This window comes from Pristis pectinata, chromosome 21, assembly GCF_009764475.1.
Source record: "Pristis pectinata isolate sPriPec2 chromosome 21, sPriPec2.1.pri, whole genome shotgun sequence".
NCBI classification, from domain to species: domain Eukaryota; kingdom Metazoa; phylum Chordata; class Chondrichthyes; order Rhinopristiformes; family Pristidae; genus Pristis; species Pristis pectinata.
The window spans coordinates 12,388,894-12,410,471 of record NC_067425.1 but is presented as its reverse complement, the minus strand read 5'-3'; the positions used below and the strand labels follow the sequence as shown (position 1 = coordinate 12,410,471).

The 21,578-nt window shown below is 38.2% G+C and overlaps 1 protein-coding gene across 1 annotated transcript in view; it reads left to right on the top strand.

The window, feature by feature from the left end:
- LOC127581486 (nuclear pore membrane glycoprotein 210-like) overlaps window positions 1-21,578 on the top strand; it is a 94,466-nt gene that overhangs the window by 11,023 nt on the left and 61,865 nt on the right. Inside the window, 6 exon segments of the mRNA XM_052035945.1 lie at window positions 512-643; window positions 8,871-8,967; window positions 9,695-9,845; window positions 12,424-12,556; window positions 17,683-17,841; window positions 19,918-19,986. Of these exon segments, the coding sequence (XP_051891905.1) occupies window positions 512-643; window positions 8,871-8,967; window positions 9,695-9,845; window positions 12,424-12,556; window positions 17,683-17,841; window positions 19,918-19,986 (741 nt within the window).

Here is a 21,578-nt window from a genome sequence, read left to right as displayed (position 1 = left end):
TTTCAGAAGGAGTCATTGCTTAAAATAATAGTGTAAATAGATAGACTATTACTGATTTCTTCCACTTTCACATCTCTGTTCATACCTTTCAACTGCTTGTTAAAACACCTGGAGGAAATTATGCATTTATTGTAAAATATAGATCATAGTTGCAACATTGTTGGGGTGGTGCTCCCCACTGTGGGAAGAATATTGGGATAAATAGAGTTACTGGCACATTTATTGACGATCGGGTATGTTTCACTGTTGATAATCATAGTGATTCCCTTTGCAGAGCAATGTGTATTCTTCTTACTCTCAGATGTTTTGTGATTCTCAAAGGCAAAGAAAAGTAATGATAAAATTTCTATTCCTTGTATAGATGAATTAAGGCACACAAAGTTTCTTTGTTGTATGGACTGATAAATTGTAAAAATAGTGAGCATCGCAATATATTTCCAGTGTAATGATTAAAGAATCTTGGAGAAACAATTGAAAATGATCTGCAAAGCAGTAATATGCTTTTCTTCAGTGACAGGACAGGTGTTGCGGTGTGATGTATTGGTGGACATAGTAAATCAAATTGAAATTGTATCGACAACCCGGGAGTTGTATGTGGATGACTCGCTGTTAAAATTAACAGTTAGAGCCTTGGATGAAGAAGGTAGGACTACTTTGTAATACTCTTTAGAGCCATTTATATCTTATTTACATACTTATCTTATTTATAATTTCCCATGCCTGGTCGGTGGTCTGATGATTGCAGAATTTAATTTTCTCCTATCCTTTTCAAGGAACATTTCTTCTGGATTTATCTGTTGCTAAGTACCATACATTATTTTTCCCAAGTAGTTATTTTTCATCTATGAGATACTACACAATTGACATCACAACCGATGTCAATCCCACTTTTTTTCTGCTGGAAATGTGACTGTAAATATCATATACATCACTTATAGAAGTGGCAAGTCTGTTGGATTTTCTTCTCCATTTCTGTATTGTGGGAACATTGAGGCCAATTGGACTGTTACAGCCACCCTGGCTAAGAGCAACTAACGTAGGAGAGGCTCACAATTAAACCAAGTACTTTCGTGGTCCAATGCTCAGCTTATAGGACCATTAGGGAAAGGAACAATCTTTCAACTACAAAATTTATTTACCCGCTTTTAACATAGCCCCAATGCACTATTATCGAACAGGAATTTGAAACCTTTACTACAGAGTATTAGGGAACATCACCAAAGGGTTGGTCAAAGAAGCAATTTTTAACAATCATCAACATAGGAAAGAAAGATAAAAAATGTGAGGAAGAAAATTCCAGGGCTTAGTGCCTAGGTAGCAGGAGTCACCACTACCGATGGTAGAGCAATTAACATCAGATGCTCATGAAGGCAGAAATGGAGGAGCTTGGGTATCTGGGAAGTTAAGGAGGCACAAGGAAATGACAGAGGTGGAAAAGAGCACAATCATGAAGGAATTTGAAAACAAGGATGAGAAATTTAAAATGGAGGCATTGCTTCACCAAGCACTAGTGTGGGCCAGCAAGCACAAGAGTGATGGCTGCTCAGTTAAATATTCTACTACACTGATATAAGCAATTCAGCCCAACCAGTTTACAACAATATTTATCTTTTGTACGAGCCTTCTTTCTTTCTTTTTCAATCTTTTTATTAATTTTCAAATTAATACAGATTAATACATATAACATCAGTAATTATACACGTAATACAAAGAGATTGGGAGGACAATCATGACATATATAGTCATAAAAAATAAAAAAATATATATTCTAGGCCCCACGGTTTCTTGGTAAATGAATATATTACAAAAAAAAAATCAAAAGGAAAAAGAAAAAGATTTATTATATAAAAAAAACCCAAATCGGAAAAAAATTGTAAGTAATAAAACGAAACAAACTAAAAAAAAATTTCAAAAGAAAAAAACTGGACTGATATTTCTCGATGAACAAAGAGCATTATTATGTTGTCAACTCTGCTCCTCTAAATTCAAAGATTATTGAAAAAGGATCTATATCATATAAAAATATTGAATAAATGGACTCCAAACTTCCTCAGATTTAAGCGAAGAATCAACAGTGCCACTCCTAATTTTTTCTAAGTTTAAACATGATATGGTTTGAGAAAACCATTGAAAAGTGGTGGGAGGTATTGGATCCTTCAATTTAAACAAAATGGATCGCTTGGCCATTAATGTAACAAAGGCAATCATACAACAAGCAGCAGCAGATAGGTGGCCAGATTCCATCATTGGTAACCCAAAAATTGCAGTGATTGGGTGAGGTTGTAAATCAATATTCAATACAGTTAAAATAATGTTAAAAATGTCCTTCCAATATTTTTCCAAAAGAGGACAGAACCAAAACATGTGTCAGGGAAGCCACCTCCGAATTACATCTATCACATATAGGATTTATATGGTGATAAAAACGGGTTAACTTGTCCTTCGACATATGGGTCCTGTGAACCACCTTAAATTGTATCAAAGAGTGTCTGGCACACATTGAAGATGCATTAACTAATTGAAGAATTTTCTTCCATGTCTCTGGGTAAAAGTATCTGGAGTTCTCTTTCCCATTCATTCTTAATTTTATCAAGTGTCTCTGGATGTATTTTCATAATTAGATCATAAATTATTGCTATCAAGCCCTTCTTATAGGGATTAAAGCCTAAAATGTTTTCCGTGATTTCAATTTTATATGGAGTTGGAAAAGGCATAGTAACTTTTAAAAAATTTCTAATCTGTAAGTATCGAAAAAAGTGTGATTTAGGCAAATTGTATTTATTAGACAACTGTTCGAAAGGTAAAAAACAGTTATCAATGAATAGATCACGAAAACATGTTATTCCCTTCATTTTCCATATAGAAAAAGCTAAGTACAAGCCTTCTTTCATCCCACTTCATGTAAGGCTATCAATATAATCTTCTATTTTCTTCATCTGTTCTTATCTAGCTTCTATTTATTTGGCTGGATTTTCCAATAACTAGCAAACCATCTTGAGCAATGTGGTCCTGGGCTCAATATTTTGACAGAGACCAGCTCCCAGTTTATCAGCAATTCAGGTCCTTGCATACCATTTGTGGCCAGCTCCACCCTGAATGGGTTTGATAACCAATAAGTCCTTACTCCATACAATAGGTATATGATTCTCACCCCCAGCTTCACCAGCTGTTAAAATTGGCAAATGGCAGAATATTGTGAAAGCTCCATAATCATCCTTGTTTTAATTTTAAAAATCAAATTATTGTTATTAATAGAACTGTGACTTGGTAGGTGTAAAAGAGATGCTCATGCAAGTTCTACTTTTCACCTTATGTGGAAGTGAAGTAATTAAAGTTTGTATTAGTATGTTATATTTAAGCATTTAAATTGTAAATTTTATAGGTGAAGAGGTGTGTAGTGGAAGTTACATGAGCCATAGATCAGATTCAACCATACACATATTAGGTATTGTATGCTCAATTCATAAGGAGCAACAGTTATTAAATTCTAATGCCATTAATGTCACAAATGGAGTGCTCTGGAGACAGCAAAGAATGAGCAGAATTTGAGTTGGTAGAGGAAGAAGGAGGTGCAGAGAGTAAAGAAGCACAGTGAAACTGGAGGCTCAGAAGATTTTTAATGTATTTTTAAAGGTGGCAGAATGGATAACTGGAAAGAATATATTCCAGGAAGAGGCAAGTTCACTGAAGGGCAATGATAGGGAAGGGGGAGCAAGACTAAGAAATAGGTTTATTTAAAAGAGCTGGAAATTTTCAGACCACAAGGAAATGCATTCACACTGGACACAACTACGAATTTGTTTGGGTGCTCCATGAAGAGTAACTGTATTGGGGCAGGTCTGAAAGGTGTGAGGAAGGAATGCTGAGCCCCATAGACCAGAGTGCACTGATTCAGGAGGTTAGCACTTCACCTTAGGCATGTACCTAAACTGGACTGAGCAGAAAAGCTGATAAGTCCCAGTAATTACATGTATAACAGCAAGTATATTTGCTGTACTCTTCTGAGTACCTTACTTAACTAAAATGGCACTAAGGCTAGTAGGAGCATGAAGAAATGTGGTCATAGTGTTTACTGCAATGAAATTTCATTCACTGTTTTACGTGGTTATTGATTTATCTTCTACATTGAATTTTATGGTAATTGTACCTTTTATACTCTAATGATGGAAAATAGATGTAGTGGTGTAGCACTTAAGGTACCAGACTAGCAATCCAGAAACCTGTACTAATAGTGCAGAGAACCAAGTTCAAATCCCAGCATGGCAACTGTGGAATTTAAATTCAAATTATAATGTATAATTTGAGGGAGGAAACACCAGCTGGTGAGGAAATCTACCATTCTTACTTGGTGCGACCTACTTGTGACTTCAGACCCACTTGTTGAAGTTGATTCTTAAATGCCCTCTGAGCAAGCCACTCAGCTATACCAGAACTTTGACTTTGGAGTAGAGGAGGAATAAAATTGGACAGGTCACTTGTTTATCGACTTAGGCACAGAAATCAAATATGGCAAAGTTCTTTCACAAACATATGGGGACTAGTGTCTGAATTGAGAGAGCTATCCCAGATAGTGGTTAAGCAATAGGGTGAAATATCTCCTGATTACCACCTGCCATCCTTTCCAAGATGTTGAATCAGTGTTCCTCCATGTTGAACAAAAGTTGGAAGAATCTCTGAAAGTAGCAAGGGCCAAAATATATTCTGGATAGGGGGCTTCAATGTCCATTACCAAGGATGTCTTTGATGCACTATCATAGGCCAAATCCTGTTGCCAGCTGATATGCAGCAGGCACTAAGTGATGAACCTACTTGTACACCAGTATGTGTGTTGCAGATGCATCTGTTCATGATAGCATTGGTAAAAGTAACTACTGCACAGTCCATGTGGAAACCAAAAAAACATCTTTACTCCGAGGATACTCCATTCTGTTCTGTGTCATTACAATTGTGCTAATTAGGATAATCTTGGAACTGATCTGTTAGCTCAAAACTGGGCATCCATGAAGCATTGAGAGTCATCAGCAGCAGTGGAATGTATACTACCACAACCTGTAACCTCATGGCCCAACATATTCCTCAGTCTACCATGACCACCAAGCCAGGGGATCAACCCTGGTCCAACAAGGAGCATGAATGGACTTGCTGGGAACAGTAGTAGGCATACCTAAAAATGAAGAACTGCCAGCCTAGTGAATCAGAATCAGGTTTATTATCACTGACATATGTTGTGAAATTTGTTCTTTTGCTGCAGCAGTACAATGCAAGACATAAAAATTACTGTAAGCTACAAAAATAAATAAATCATGCAAAAGAGGAATAACAGGGTAATGTCCATGGGTTCATTGACCATTCAGAAATCTGATGGTGGAGGGGAAGAAGCGGTTCCTAAAAGGTTGTGTATGGGTCTTCAGGGTCCTGTACCTCCTCCCTGATGGTAGTAACGTGAAGAGGGCATGTCCCGGGTGTTTAGGGTCCTTAATGATAGATGCTGCCTTCTTGAGGCACTGCCTCTTGAAGATGTCTTTGATAGCGGGGAGGGTTGTGCCCATGATGGAGCTGGCTGAGTCTATAACCCTCTGCAGCCTCTTGCGATCCTGCACATTGGAGCCTCCATATCAGGCAGTGGGCAGTGATGCAACCAGTCAGAATGCTCTCCACTGTACATCTGTAGAAATTTGCAAGAATCTTTCGTGACATACCAAATCTTCTCAAACTCCTAATGATGTGGAGCCACTGGCGTGCCTTCTTTGTGATTGCATCAATGTGTTGAGCCCAAGATAGATCCTCTGAGATGTTGACGCCCAGGAACTTGAAGCTGCTCACTCTTTCCATCGCTGACTTCTCAATGAGGACTGGTGTGTGTTCTCCCGACTTCCCCTTCCTGAAGTCCACAGTCAATTCCTTGGTCTTGCTGAAGATGAGTGCAAGGTTGTTGTTGTGACACCACTCAACCAGCTGATTTATCTCACGCCTGTATGCCTCCTCATCGCCATCTGAGATTCTGCCAATGACAGCAGTGTCATTGGCGAATTTATAGATGGCGTTTGACCTGTGCCTTGCTACACAGTCATGAGTGTAGAGGAAGTAGAGCAGTAGGCTAAGCACGCATTCTTGAGGTGCACCTATGTTGATTGTCAATGAGGAGGAGATATTACTACCAATCCGCACTAACTGTGATCTCCCAATAAGGAAGTTGAGGATCCAGTTGCAGAGGAAGGTACAGAGGCCCAGGTTGTGAAGCTTGTTGATTAGTACTGAGGGGATGATGGTGTTGAACGCCGAGCTGTAATCGATAAACAGCAGTCTGATGTATGTTTTACTGTTGTCCAGGTGCTCCAAAATCGAGTGGAGAGCCAGTGAGCTTACGTCTGCTGTAGACCTGTTGTGGCAGTAGGCAAATTGCAGCGGGTCCAGGTCCTTGCTCAGGCAGGAGTTAATTCTAGCTATGGCCAACCTCTCACAGTAGATGTGAGTGCTACCGGGCGATAGTCGTTGAGGCAGATCACCCTGCTCTTCTTAGGCACCGGTATGATCGATGCCCTTTTGAAGCAGATGGGAACCTCCGACTGCAGCAGTGAGAGGTTGAAAATCTCCTTGAACACTCAAGCCAGTTGGTCGGCACAGATTTTCAGTACCCTGCCAGGTACACCATTGAGGCCTGACGCCTTGTGAGGCTTCACCCCCTTGAAAGATGTTCTGATGTCGGCCTCCAAGACATTTCACTGGGTAGCCAGATGCTGTGGGGATTCGCACAGGTGTAGTGTTATTCTTCCTTTCAAAGTGTGCAGAGGAGGCATTGAGCTCATCAGGGAGTGAAGCATCACTGCCATTTAGGTTTCGCCTTATAGGAAGTAATGGCATGCAAACCCTGCCATAGCTGTCATGCATCCGATTGTGTCTCTAACTTCACACAGAATTGCCTTTTTGCTCTCACAATGGCCTTCCGTAGGTCGTACCTGGACTTCCTGTAGGGTTCTGGATCGCCAGTCTTGAATGCCACAGATCTAGCCCTCAGCAGACTGTGAATCTCCTGGTTCATCCAGGGCTTCTGGTTTGGGAAGACTTGATATGTTCTTGACGGCACACACTCATCCACACGGGTCTTAATGAAGTTGATGATGGCCGTGGCATATTCATTCAGATTCGAAGATGAATCCCTAAATATGGTCCAGGCCACCAATTCAAAGCAGTCCTGTTAATGGTCCTCTGCCTCCCTTGACCATACCTTCACAGTCCTCACCACTGGTGCTGTGGTCTTCAGTCTCTGCCTATATGTCGGAAGTAGAAGTACAACCAGGTGATCGGACTTGCCAAATTGCGAGCGCGGGATCGCACGGTAAGTGTTCTTGATGGTGGTGTAGCAGTGATTGAGTGTGTTGGCTCCCCTGGTTCCACAGGTGACATGTTGGTGGTAGTTTGTCAGAGACTTCTTCAAGCTGGCCTTGTTGAACTCCCCCATGATGATTGGGAAGACATCAGGGTGCGCTGCCTCGTGACTTGATCATGGTGCTCAACTCCTCCAGTGGCAGCTTGACATTTGCCAGGAGTGGAATGTACATCTTTAGTGAAGCTGCAATACAAAACTAGTTACATACTAAGCAACAAAAACAGCTTGGAAAAGACAGAGCTAAGCAATCTCGTAATCAAATCACAGCTCCGCAGTCCCACTACATCTGATTGTGAATGGCAGTGGAAACTTAAACAACTAACGGGAGGAGGTGACTCCAAGAATAACCCTATCATCAAAAATGGCAGGGACAACCATATGAGTGCGAAAGAAAAGGCTGAAAGCACTCACACCATGTTGAACCAGTGCCGGATAAATGATCCATCTCAGTTTCCTCCTGAGATACCCTCCATCACAGAAGCCAGTCACCAGCCAATTTGACTCGCTCCAAATGATATCATGAAGTGACTGATAGCATTGAATCCAGTAAAAACCATGGGATTAGACAATGTCCCAGCTATAGTAACAATGACATGCTCCAGAACTAACTATGTCTCTAGCTATGTGGAAAATTGCTCAGGTACTTTCTGTTCATAAAAAGCAGGATTAATCCAATTTGGCTCATTAGCACCATATCAGTCTATTCTCAATTATCAGCAAAATGATGGAAGCAGTTGTCAACAGTGCTTTCAAGTAGTAATAACCTATTCACCAATGCTCAGTTTGGGTTTCACCAGCGCTGTTTGGCTCCTGACCTCATCACAGCTGTGGTCTAAACATGGATCAAAGACCTGAATTCCAAAAGGTAGAGTGATTGCCCTTGACATCAAAGTAACATTTGACCAGGTGTGGCATCAATGCACCCTTGTAAAACTGAATGAGCATCAAAGGGAAAAGAGCCCAACAGCTGGAGATGTACCTCATACGAAGGAAAATGTTTGTGTTGTCAGAGGTCGCTTATTTCCCAAGCCCCAAGACTTCTGTGCAAGGGTGACGTCCTAGACCCAAGCACATTTAGCTGTTTCATCAATGACCTTCCAATCATAAAGTCAGAAATGGGGATGTTTGCTGATGATTGCATAATGTTCAATTCCATTTGTAGTTCCTCATCAAATGAATGCAAGGCCTAAGCAACATTCAGGCATGGACTGATAAGTGACAAGAAACATTCTTGTTAGAAAAGGCTTTCACCAATTGGAGGGATTCTAACTATCGGTCCTTCATTATTGCAGGCTCTAAATCTTGGAATTCCCTGCACAACAGTCCTCTGGGAGTATCTTCACCAGGACTGCAAGGTTCAAAAATACTTGCCACCACCTTCTTACCGAGGGATGGTTAATAAAATGCTGGTTAGCCAGTGACACCCAAATCCTGAAAATGAATGTAGTAAAAAAGTGAAATTATTTTATCTTTTATTTTCAAGGAAATACTTTTAGTAGTTTGGAAGGATTTATTTTCGATTGGAGCATTGTGAAGAATGAAAATGTGGATAATAATGCCGAGTCGCCCCGTAAAATTAGGTAGGCTGCAGCTGGGTCATTTCTTTGAAATTTAAAAAAAACTAATCAATTATTTCACATTCATTGACAGTAAAGGGACTACCTTTTTGGAAACAAATAACAGGTTGTTGCTGTAAGTATATTTGCTGGTACAGTTAGTTGATGTGAAATAAATTTAGATTTGTTGTATCTAAATGTCTTAGATACAGTATATATTTTATATACACAAGCTGCTTTGATTTCATCATGATGGCTGATTAGTTTCTTTGTTTTTTGCTGGGAGATATTTCCTCTTGGTTCTGTAGTTTTCTATGGTACAGTATATTTGTCTCAAATTACAGAGACTCCAAGTGTCAAGTTCTTAGGCCTCTTAGTTATGTTATTAAAGTAATAACTGGGAAATATTTGATATTGGCAAGGGTTTAATCCCAGTTCCACATTTTACTGCATTCCTTGGCAATAACTTATTTGACTGAGATTAGAAACTCAGCCTTCAAGCAACAGTAGGAACGCTTTACTGTTTATGCCATGTTAATATGTGAATGTGAAGTGCTTTGAACTGACAGAATGATGCTTTTAATAGATTTACTAACAACTTAGTTTGTTTGAGAGGATTAGAATGGCCCAGGTAATTGCTTGGTACACATCGAACTCATCTACTATTTTCAAAATGGACAAAGTCACAACTTTTTGCTTGAGATGATTCCATCTTCTTATAATTTTTGTATCTTTTCACAATTTTTGTCAGAATACTGAAGTTTTCAGAATCCACCTATTTACCACCTTCACACATAGCAACAATAGAAAAAGAAGGAAAGCAAGGAGACATCATTCTCGTATCTGGGTTAATGACTGGTACAGCTAACCTGAAAGCACGACTGCAGGAAACTATATATAAGGTACTGGTTATTTTGCAAATTTTATTTGAGCAAGAAACCAATTATTTAAAAGAATTAATTAGCTCTTTTTAATATTGTTGGTCAAAAGAGTTATGCATATCATTGCAATGAATATGAATGCATCTTAATTGATGTCCAATATATACAACGAAACGTCAGCTTTCTGTTATCACAGCTAATTTTCTGTAGATACGCACATATGTTGTTGTAAAAAATATTTCAGTGAATCTAGATACAAGTTAAGACAACTCAGTGTTCATGCGAGCAGCATCTTCAGTAAATGGCAAAAAGTTTACTTGCTTTCTGTTTTAGGTTCCACCATGGTGCTAGGGTTTGTGTAGAAGCTCTAGTGTTAAATCATCCTACTACTCTTCACATGCTGGATTCTTTATATGGCTGGCTTATATTTGATAGCCATTGAGAAGTGAGCCTTTGTGTCTTGTGTTTCTTTTTAAGAGTTAATTGTTAAAGATAATTTAAATGAAAACAATAGCACTGTGCAGCAGCATAAAGGGTTGCTGTAGATCTGAGGGAAAGCACTAAAGGGGAGACACATGTCTTTAGTGTATGCAGCTACACCCCATTCTTCACTATGATCATTGGCTCAGAAACTTGGTCAGCTTCTGGCCGTAGCTGGCTTTGTGCATAGTTGGAATAAATTCTGGTGACAAATATGGTTTGATAGTTGGCTAAGTCTAGGTTGGGAACCAGCTGTCAAACTTGTCAAACAGTTTGAATATTCATACTAATCATGCCATTCCTTTCTTTAAATTATTAAATTGTTTCAGTAATGAAAAATGTAAAACACTAGTAAATGTGTAGAGCAATTAGTTCAAAACAAATATATTATCTTTGTTTCTGTTGCAGCCATTTCTCTTCATTGAAATAAATGAAGTTGCTGAAGTTATGCCTGGTCTCACCTGGCATAGTTTCATTGGACAGGGAAGCACCTTGAAGTTGGCATTATGACACTGAATTCCATAAGAACTTCAATGTCAGGCACAATAAAAAAAATCACTGGCAGGGCATCTCTTAGAAATTTTGGGCTATTGTGTTCGTGCATGCTTGCATGGGAGTATTGGGCTTTCTGATTGTTGCAGAGGGAGATGCGAACAGTTACACATGGAACTGCCAGTATTTCCTGAGAAAATCACAGTGATTACCTATTCTTCAGTAACAATATAACAAAGTGAAAGCTAATGATGTGCCTTCCAAGTACTTAGTGTAATGGGAGAATACTCTAAATAAAAAAATGTCAAGTTTCTTGTGAAACAGATGTTTGACATTTTTGGATGGCAAAACTGTCATTTTCTCAAGCCACACCAGGCACTTTTGAAGGTGACTGCTTGCTAATTGCATTCAACTTTATTTCTTAATAGCCTGTAAAAAAAAATGGTATCTTGAAGTAGAACCATCTCTTTTGATGGGTGTTTGAACTATCAAAAGCCTCATATTATTGTATTGGCTCAAACATTGATGCAACAGCACAAATGAAAATGTGCTATAAGCATTAAGTCAGAAAGTCATTTTCTTAATAAGCTAATAGTAAATAATAAATTATCGCAAAATTTAATTCTACAGAATTAAAATGTGTACTGTTCCTAAACAACATTGTTATTTATTGGTCATTGTGACTTGCATTTTGACTACTGCATCTGTTTAGGTGACCTTTTATGTTGTCAGTTAATTTCTTTCAATATGTACATTTTCAAAGGGACCCAAGCTGATTTTATGAAGACATTAGCCTTACTCATTCTCAAATCATTAAATATGCTTAGTTGAGATGTACTTCCAGCTTATTTACATTTAGTCATTTCTATTGGATGGATGTATTTATAAATCATTTGATACTTACTATTACATTCCGATTAATTCTCAAGCAGAATTGGTCCAGGAGCTCAGTGACATCCATTATGAACGTGTAACTAGAAAACATAGTGACTGCTGCATGTTGATATCTAAACTGTTAGTTAATTTATTAACTAATTACTATGTTTTACTATAATGAAACATATTATGTTGCCAAATTGTTCACTTTGCATTTTTGAATTTAGAAACAAATTTCACATCCTTCCTAACAACACCAAATATTGTCTGTCTCTATGCCACAATATCCATTTAATACAATCTGGCAGATCTCAAAATCAGATTTATTGTTTTGCTGTCAATTTGTCATAGAGAGATACAGCATGGAAATGGGCCCTTCAGCCCACAGAGTCCGCGCCAACCGTCAACTGCCCGTTTGAATTAAAATCAGATTTATTGTTTTGCAGTCAATTTGTGTTTGGGGAATCTTCATTTGTAATTGACTCGTTAACTTGTTAATTAATTTAATCATCAGAGCACTAACCATAGTGTTAGGGGACTTTGATTTGATCCTTGGTGTCAGATTTGAGTACTATAGTTTTGTTGCTATGGAAGGACATTGAATTGATGTTTCTGCAGATTGGGAATTGAACTTCCTTAATAGGTTCATATTGGATGTAGCTGGATAAGGGGTTTAATGGTCTGAAGAGTGGTGGGATGTTGATTACAGGTGGTGAGTTATTCTAACTTGTGGCTTTTGTTTTTTTTCTAGCATGTTCCTGCTGCAATAATACGCCTTATTATTCTGGAAAACATTATTTTAAGTCCAGCCCATGATATTTACCTATTAGTGGGAGCTTTTATTCACTACAGGGTTGCTAAAATAGTAAATGGGAAAATGACAGGTAAATTCCTATTAGAAGATTAAGTAGAAATCTGCCAATAATGGAACTGTTTGTGTTAATTTGTGTATAATGTAATATGTTCTTTTGGGATTAGAATGAAAACAAATTAGACCAAAGAGCAAATTATTTTTTCAGTGTCCTGCTGTTAACACAATCTTTTTTTTTAAGATTATTTGATGTAAAATTACTTGCAATATTTTCAGGCACACTGTATATGCCAACAGCTGAGCAATTAAAAAGCATAGTCCGATTTAATGCATCTTGTCTTTAGCAATGAATTAAGACATTGAACCAAATGTTAGATTCTTTTATGTAAATGCTGTTTTTTTTAAAATCTCTCATTAAATAGTTATGGATTGAGTACCTTGGCTAATACTATATGAAGTAGCTTATTCATAATTGGCTGACGCTATTACAGCGCCAGCGATCAGGGTTCGATTCCCGTTGCTGTCTGTAAGGAGTTTGTACGTTCTCCCGTGTCTGCGTGGGTTTCCTCCGGGTGCTCCGGTTTCCTCCCACATTCTAAAAGACATACGGGTAGGTCAATTTGGGTTTAAAATGGGCAGCGCGGACTCATTGGGCTGGGAGGGCCTGTTACCAAGCTGTAAAATTAAAAAAAAATATTGCCCCGCCTCCTGACCTTCAGGTAAAATTATAGAAACACAGGATATGGATTTCAAATATTTTCATCTTTAGAACTATATTTACATAAAAATTACATTTGTTGAGGAGAATATTGCACGAAAAGAAGTTGTTAAGCAAAATCTGTGATTTGGTATGAAAGAACCCCCAGCTGGCTTACATTTGGGCTTTGGTAACACACTAGTCACAGATGGTCTGGATACAGGCTTCACATGTATTTGATTTCACAAAAAGCACTGTTCTCTATTATGTTACTTTTAGCAATATGATAACACTGCCTCACATTTTACCTCACCGTCTTTAACTATTGTTATTTATTTCATTAAATAATACTAATAACAAAAGAAATGAAGAGGGAAAAGGAACAAAATATTTAACTTAATATAGGTGGCCTTGTATTTTTTTCAGTGTCATTAAATGGCCTAATTGACAGAAGAAATGCCTTGCAGGAAAGTTCAGAATGATTAATCCACAACTGTCTGTCAGTGATGTTCTGTATTAGAGAAACATGCATATCTATAGGTGTACAGGATAAAATGGCCTGGGTCTCTTTCTGGTTCTGCTGATTTCTGGCAGACATTAAAGGAATGTCTTATGCATTTTAGAAACGATTAGTCTTCCTATGGGTGGAGTAGATTTTGTGTAGTCTCACAATTGTAAAATCAGTGATGGGTTTGTGGTATGGCTAGACTGGTAAAATTTCACCATTATTTTATATGCTTCACAATTTACTTCTGTTATCTGTTCTCAGATTCTTTCCATATATAATACTACACACAACGATGGTCTCAGTTGAATTCTAACAATTGTGATCCATTCTATCACTTGTTGAATATACCAGCCTTCAGTCATGCCTTACAGAAGGAGGCTGTTGGGCCCATTGAGTCCATCCTGACTCTATCCACCTAGTCCTGCTCTCCCATGCTGTCCCCATAACCCTGGAAGTTACTTCCTTTCAAATATTTGTCCATTTACCTTCAGAACAGCAAACCCATTTCAACCCATTCAACCCATTTCAACCCATTCAACCCATTGTGCAGCAAATCTTCCTGCACAATGCAACCTGGAAGTAAATTCCAAATCCTGATGTAAAAAAAATGTTCTATCTAATACAATGTTGCCATGGTGCACTTTTAACTATAAGCAGATTAACTGCCATTATTTCCACATTGTTTGCTTTCTCGGTGATTAACTAAGTCAATTTTTCTGTGGTTTTTCACTCCCTGCTAATTAGCTCCCAGTTAAGCAGAATCTGAATTCTTGCATTTTAATCCTTATTTTCAAAGCTATCTTTGGCATCGTCATCCTTATTTCTGCAACCTTTTCTAGCCTCATCCCTCCATTTCTAGCCACTTATGTATTGTTCTTCTTAATTGATCCACCATTGGTGGACAGGTCTTCAATTGTCAGGCTGTAAATTCTAAAGCTCCCTATCTGAACATCTGTGACTGTTTAGCCTTCTTCCTTAAAATGCTGCTTAACACCTATCTCCTTTCACTAAATGGTTGGTCACATAATCTAATGTCTAGTGTATCTTGGTGTCAAAACTTAGTTAACACGCCTTAAAACACCTGGGACATTTTACTGTTGTAAAGTTACTAAAAAAAATATATGTTGTTACTGATAAACAGCATCCTAAAACAGAACGCTTCCAAAACATCTGCTTTGTGCTTTTCAAAAAAGGCACCACCACCCACCTCCTGCTGCATCTCTGGAAGAGAATCTGATTCCCACATTAGCCTCATCAGTCATCTGAGAATGCACAGAATCAGAGTGGATGCAAGTCATTCTCAATTCCAAGGAGTGCCTAAAAAGATATTTAAAGAACATGCCAAATGGCAATTGCATTATCATTCTTGCTCAGTAATCATAGTGTAACTGCATGGAGTGCAAAGATTAGAAATGATGTAATACGCAGAGGACACATGATGAGCAGCTGTGGAATGCAGAATTTCTTTCTCATAATGGCCTAACAAGCCTAATCTCGCCTAGACGACTGTTTATATCACTTGAAAATGCAATGAAATACTTTGCAAATAAAAACAGAAAATGTTAGAAACACTCAGCAGGTCAGGTGGCATCTGAGGAAAGAAAAACAGAATTGGCATCTCAGTTCATCATCAGAAAACTCATTAGTTTTGAGTTGCCTGAGGAGGAGAGAGAAAGATAGGAGAAAGGGAATATCTCTGATAGCATGAGTCCTGGACTGCCACAGTGGTAAGCTATTGATGAGGACATCTAGATGATAGATTAATGATGGAAGTTAGACAGAAGGGAAAAGCAAGGACCTGCGAAGGCTGTGAAATGCAGATCAGATATTTCAGAACTGCCTTGAAGATCAGACCGTGTCAATGGAGAGAGAAATTTACAGATGGATAGCCTTCAGCAAAACTGGCCAGTTCTGATACAAACAGAGAAAGTGGGTTACCTGAAATTGTTGAATTTGATATTGTCCCAAAGGCTGCGTTATGACCAGATAGAAGATGAGGTGCTGCTCCTCAAGCTTACATTGGGCCTTGTTGGAATTGTGCAGGGAGCCACAGATAGATAGGTTAGAATGGAGTGAGATGGAGAATTACAGTGAGAGGCCAGTGGAAGCTCACAGTCTCTCTGCCAGATAGAATGAAGCTGCTCTGCAAACTGGCCACCTGATCTGTGTTTGATTTCTCTGCTGTAGGAGAGACTACAAATGTAGTACACTAGATGGGAAGAAGTACAAGTGAATCTCTGTTTCATCTTGAGGGAATATTTGATTCACTAGATGATGAGAAGGGATGAGGTAAAAGATGAGGTTGCAAGGGAAAGTGCCACAAGAAAGGGAGTGGTTGATGGAGATGGAAGAGTGGGCCAGGAAGTTGCATAGTGCTGGGATGGGAGGGGAAAATTTGTCTGGTGGTGGAATTTTGTTGAAGGTGGCAAAAATTGCAAAAGGTTATTGTTAAATGCAGAGGCCGGTCGTGAGGACCAAGGGAACTTTGCATATATTACTTTAATGTCTTCTTAAGTAAAGCATTTGACGAGACAAGCCACCATCAAAACATTTCTAAGTAATGTGGCCAGATATATTCTTCAAATAGAACAGGCACCTAATTGACTTAGTCTTTAAATGGTCAAACGTTCAATTTTATGAGTATGATAGTGATGTGATGATGAAATGGTACTAACATAGTGAAAATAATGAGTTCATATTCTATCCTGACAAGCTATAAAATTGAAATTAGTAAATTGGATTTGTGAGCAGATATGAAAAAGTGGCCATGGAAGTGCTGGATTGTCATTAGAAGCCCAAGAAATATATTTAATGTCTGCTATACATGTGGTTTGGCCAACATTTGACATGGTTGACTCTTTACTCCTTTTAAAGGGTATTCTATAATGCAAAGAGATCACCAAGTCTAGTGTCACGAACCAGCAATAAGAGAAACACACCGAGTCATGATACAGTTTTAAAAACTATTTTATTAATCACTACTTATAATAATATGTAAAATAAAAGTAAAAATGTTAGTATGTTAGAATTCAAAAATGTTAAACCTTGAACATTAACCCCAAAAACTAAATTCTTCGTGTGTGTGTGGCAAAGTCCCAAACTCCAAGTTCAGGAATGGTTCTTCAAGTTCAGTTCCGCAAGCCATAAGGTGAAACATGAGCAAAGGCTGCTTTAACAACCACCGTTGTCTGAAGATAAGACGTAGACGTAGAGAAACATAGAGAGAGTAATTACAAAATCCAAATGTTCCACGATGGAACCCAGACAATACCTCAGTGTTTAGTCGGTAGTGACTTCCTCACCCTGAAAAGGATCTGAATCGTGGTTGTCCACACAAATACCTGTTTCCTTCTACAGGTCAGCAACAAAGTGAACTCCACCGGATTACTTCCAATTTCCATTCATGGATTTCAGTGGCAGACACAGTTATTGTTTCTCATCCATCGATAGAGAAACTAGCAGGCTGGTGTCTGTCTCCCTTTTCTTTCTCTCTCTCTCTCTCTCTCTCTCTCTCTCTCTCTCTCTCTCTCTCTCCCCCCCCCTCCCTCTCTCTCTCTCTCTCTCTCTCCCCCTCTCTCTCTCTCTCTCTCTCTCTCTCTCTCTCTGACCTCGACTGACTTCTTCAACAACGTCATTACATCCTTTATCTTCTGTTGACGTAAGCACGCCTACTACTAACTCTACCTTCAAGGGACATTGGGTCCGTAACACTAGATACAGCCCACAATATTTTCTCAGGGTAATTAATGATAGGTAGTGCATGATTTCAGCATGGCCCACATCCTGCAATAAATAATAGAACATGCTACTTGAATGTTAATTTATTAAAGATAATTTCATGGAAATAACTGTGGGCGTTCAGTTCAATTTATAAGTATTAACATCTCTGCAGTAAGGCACTTTTTGTGCAGTTTTCACCAGTTATACACATCTCTGCACTTCAACTTGTCTGTGTGTAATGTTTGGAATGATCCATTTCTTATTACTCTTGTAGAAGTTGAGATGCCATCTGAACAGTATAAACTGGAATTACAAAGCGATAAAGTGAGCTCTGCTGGAGGAGGAAATGCAACAGTTGCAAAGCTGAATTCTGACTCCTCCACTGTCACAGCAGTCCATACAGGACGGACCATCTTAGTTCTTACCTATAGAAGTATCCTTTTTCCATAACCATACTTTCCATTATGGTGTTGTTCATATAATTTTATTTCCAGTAGTGATATGCTAAAATGAAAAAGATCCACATTGGTGTAAAACCTGTCTCTTTCATCTTATCAGAAAGGTAGTGTCTTAGTATTACAAAATATACACCGTTAGTGTGTGTTTTGTTATTGCAAATTGGAGGACTGAAAATAGATAGTTATGATAAATCTGTACTTTCATCATTAACAAAGTAGGATGTATTCTGTCCAGTTTATTATCTGATGGAATATTTAAGTCAGCAGAAAATAGTCAATTTATCTTAACTACTAAAAATTAACTTTTTATAGCTAATTTGAAATAGATAGTACAGTAATCCTTAAAATATGTTGAAAACTTCTTTTCAAGTAACCATTTTCTCAAGCATTTTCTCTGTTCAGTAACACTACTTTAATTTTGCTTTTTCCATGCCTTTCACTTTTTTAAGATCAGTTAAATTAATGATTGGAATTTGTTCTCTTCTGCTTAAAAAGAATGCATTGTTTTTATTGAATCAGTCAAGTCAGATTTAACTTATGATGAAATACCCCACAGAGTCTACCCCTCAGAATCTCATGAATTTGAATTAGATCACTCCAAGTTTTAGTTCACAGACCATATAAGGTTTGCTGGTACACCTCGACTGCCCCACCTGTTAGGCAGGTATATAAGAGATATCAAACTTTATGCTGTACGCCTGGTGTGGTTTCATGGAAACCCTACACAGTTGTAGCAAGATTTTCTTACTCTTGCACTTTTATAGCCCTTGCAATAAAGTCTAACATTCCATTTTTTTAAATAATTATTTTTATTTCTGCATGCTTTCTTCCTATCTGTCAATAACCTCACATTTCTCCTCCCCGGACTCCATTTGCCATCTTCTTGCCCATTGATTTAACCTCTCAAAATCTTGAAAGACTCTTTGTATCCCTTTTCAGAACATCATCATCAGCAAATGTGTTGTCAGGTCATTCATCTAATTAATATAGCTTGTAAATACCAGAGGCCCGAATACTGATCTTTGAAGCATCCTGCTAATTGCAGTTCATTGACTTAAAACTGCCCCTTTATCCCTATTCTTTTTTTTGCTGTCTGTTATCCATCTTTTATCCATGCAAATATGTTAATCTCAAGCACATAATCACATATCTTGTACAGAGATCTTTTTCATTGAAGTTTTAATTTTTTTTTCAGAAATTCATATGCACTATACTTACTAAACTCTGAACAGCTAGGATGCAATTATTCTCTTTAACCATTCTCTTTTCACATAGTTGTAGAAATTCTTGCACTGTGATTTTACTTTTCTTGCCAGTTTATTCTCATATTCATTTTTTACCATTTTATCAATTCTTTAGTCATCTTTTGCAGGTTTCTAAAATTCTCCCATTCCTCGATGCCACTTTTCTTTCTATCTTTATAAACCATTTCTTTTATCTCTTTTAACTCTAATTCCAACCTTAGCTTTTTCTGTTATCCATAGATTATTTTATTTCTCAGTGGAATGTATATTTCTTAGTAATTAAGAAATTATTTTTACCTATCTGCCACTGTTTATCTAGTGATAAACCTTTTGGTCAACTCGCCCAAACTACATTAACTAATTCACGCCTCACACAAATATATAATTACTGTTATTTAAGTGTAGTGGTCTAGTTTTGGATTTATATTTGTCAATCTCAAACTAAATGTGAAATGTTATCATATTATGATCATATTTCCATGGAGAATTATTTGATACAAGATACTAATTAATCCTATCTCAGTGCACATGACTGGATCTAGACTAGCCAGTAAGTGAGGTAAACTTGCATTAAACGTTGAAGTCAAAGATGCCTTCTGCTGTGGAATGTTGCATTGTGAGGATTGCATTATCAGTTTTTAATGCTGGTTGGTATGTTATTAAAAATATTTTCCATTCCCTTATGCCGTATTTTGTGTTGGATAATAAACATAGAGCATGTAATAATCTCTGAGCAAGCACTAATTATTTGTCATCTGCAATTATTTAAATATTAAAAGGCTTATGATGGCTTTAACTAAAATAAAGACATTCACATGCAGGCACTTTCTCATCTACCCAACTGTACAATATATGTTGTGCAAGCTGGTTTTCTGGGTTAGTATTACATCGGTTTTATCTGGATACTGTGTGGGCAGAATGTTCAATGAACTGAGATATGAAGTATTAAATTACCTAATTAAAGTGAAATAAATTAAAGCATAACCAATTTTAATTATGCTTAGTTTCAATTAAATTAGCTCTGCTGCATTGGTGTCTGAATCCTGCAGTAATAGCCATTTCCTGTCTTTCCATTTTCTAAGAGGTAAATTCCCTTGCATAAGAATCGTGCTAGGAAACCTTGCCATGATGACAATGTAGGCAAATGGAAGTCCATCTCTGCTACAGTTCATGGGAGTAGTCCTTCAAGAGCTGCTGCTTCACAGTGGAGCTAAGCAACTACAGATCAAGCATATCTGTATCACTATTCAAGAAATGTTAGAGGGAAAGATTCCAACTGTAAATTCAGAACCTGAGCTGTTAGTGAGCTGACCTGTTCCATAGGGTACCTCAATCCCAGTTTGTCCATTACTAGATAATATAAAGTTGTCCTGGCTTTAGCTCCACAGTAAACTTTGAACAAGTTATTTTTTGCAGTTTCTAGCACAGAAACATTTTTAAAAAATTGTTTTCTATGTTTTAACAGAGGCATTCACATGATATCACTTGAACAGGTTAAAATATGGAAATATTTGGTTTCATGATTGTAATTTCACAGCCTCTCTGCCAGCTGTTGACTCTTTAATATCCTCTGAAGATCAGATGTCTAAGCTTTTTATATTAAGTACATTTGTTTATTGATTCATAAAATGCACACATCACATCAATAAGGAAAATATAAAAACAAATATGGATGTGCTGGACTTTTCTTTATTGGCCTTGTGTACGACTAAGAATATCCCACTGAAATATTATTAAAAATATTTATTCTGGAGACACAAGAGACTGCAGGTGCTGGAAATCTGGAGCAACACACAAAATGCTGGAGGAACTCAGCAGGTTAGGCAGCATCTATGGAGGGAATGAACAGTCAACATTTCGGGATGAGACCCTTCATCAGGACTGGAAAGAAAGAGGGCAGAAGCCAGAATAAAAGGGTGGGGGATAGGGGAGGAGGAACGATGGGTGGGTGATAGGTGAATCCAGCTGAGAGGGGAAGGCAGGTGGGGGAAGTGGGAACGATGTGAGAAGCTGGGAGGTGACAGAGGCAAAGGGCTGAACAAGATGGAATCAGATAGGAGAGGACAGTAGACCATGGAATAAAGGGAAGGAGGTAGGGAACCAGAGGGAGGAAGCTGTGTGGCTGATGGGCAGGTTGTGAGGGCAGGGGAGGGGAAAGAGAAGGGGTAAATGGGTCAGAGGAATAAAGGAAAACAAAGGGGAGGGGGTCAGGGGGTAGTGGGTACTGTTTACTGCAGATTAGAGGAACAACAGCACATATTCTGTCTTGGTAGTCTCCAACCTGACAGTCTCTAACTTCTGGTATCCACTCTCCCCGTTCCCTCCCCCCTTTTGTTTTTCTTATCCCTCTGACCCCTTTACCCTTTCTCTTTTCCCTCCCCCGCCCTCAAGATCTGCCCATCACCCACACCTTCCTCCCTCTGGTTCTCCACCTCCTTCCCTTTATTCCATGGTCTACTGTCCTCTCC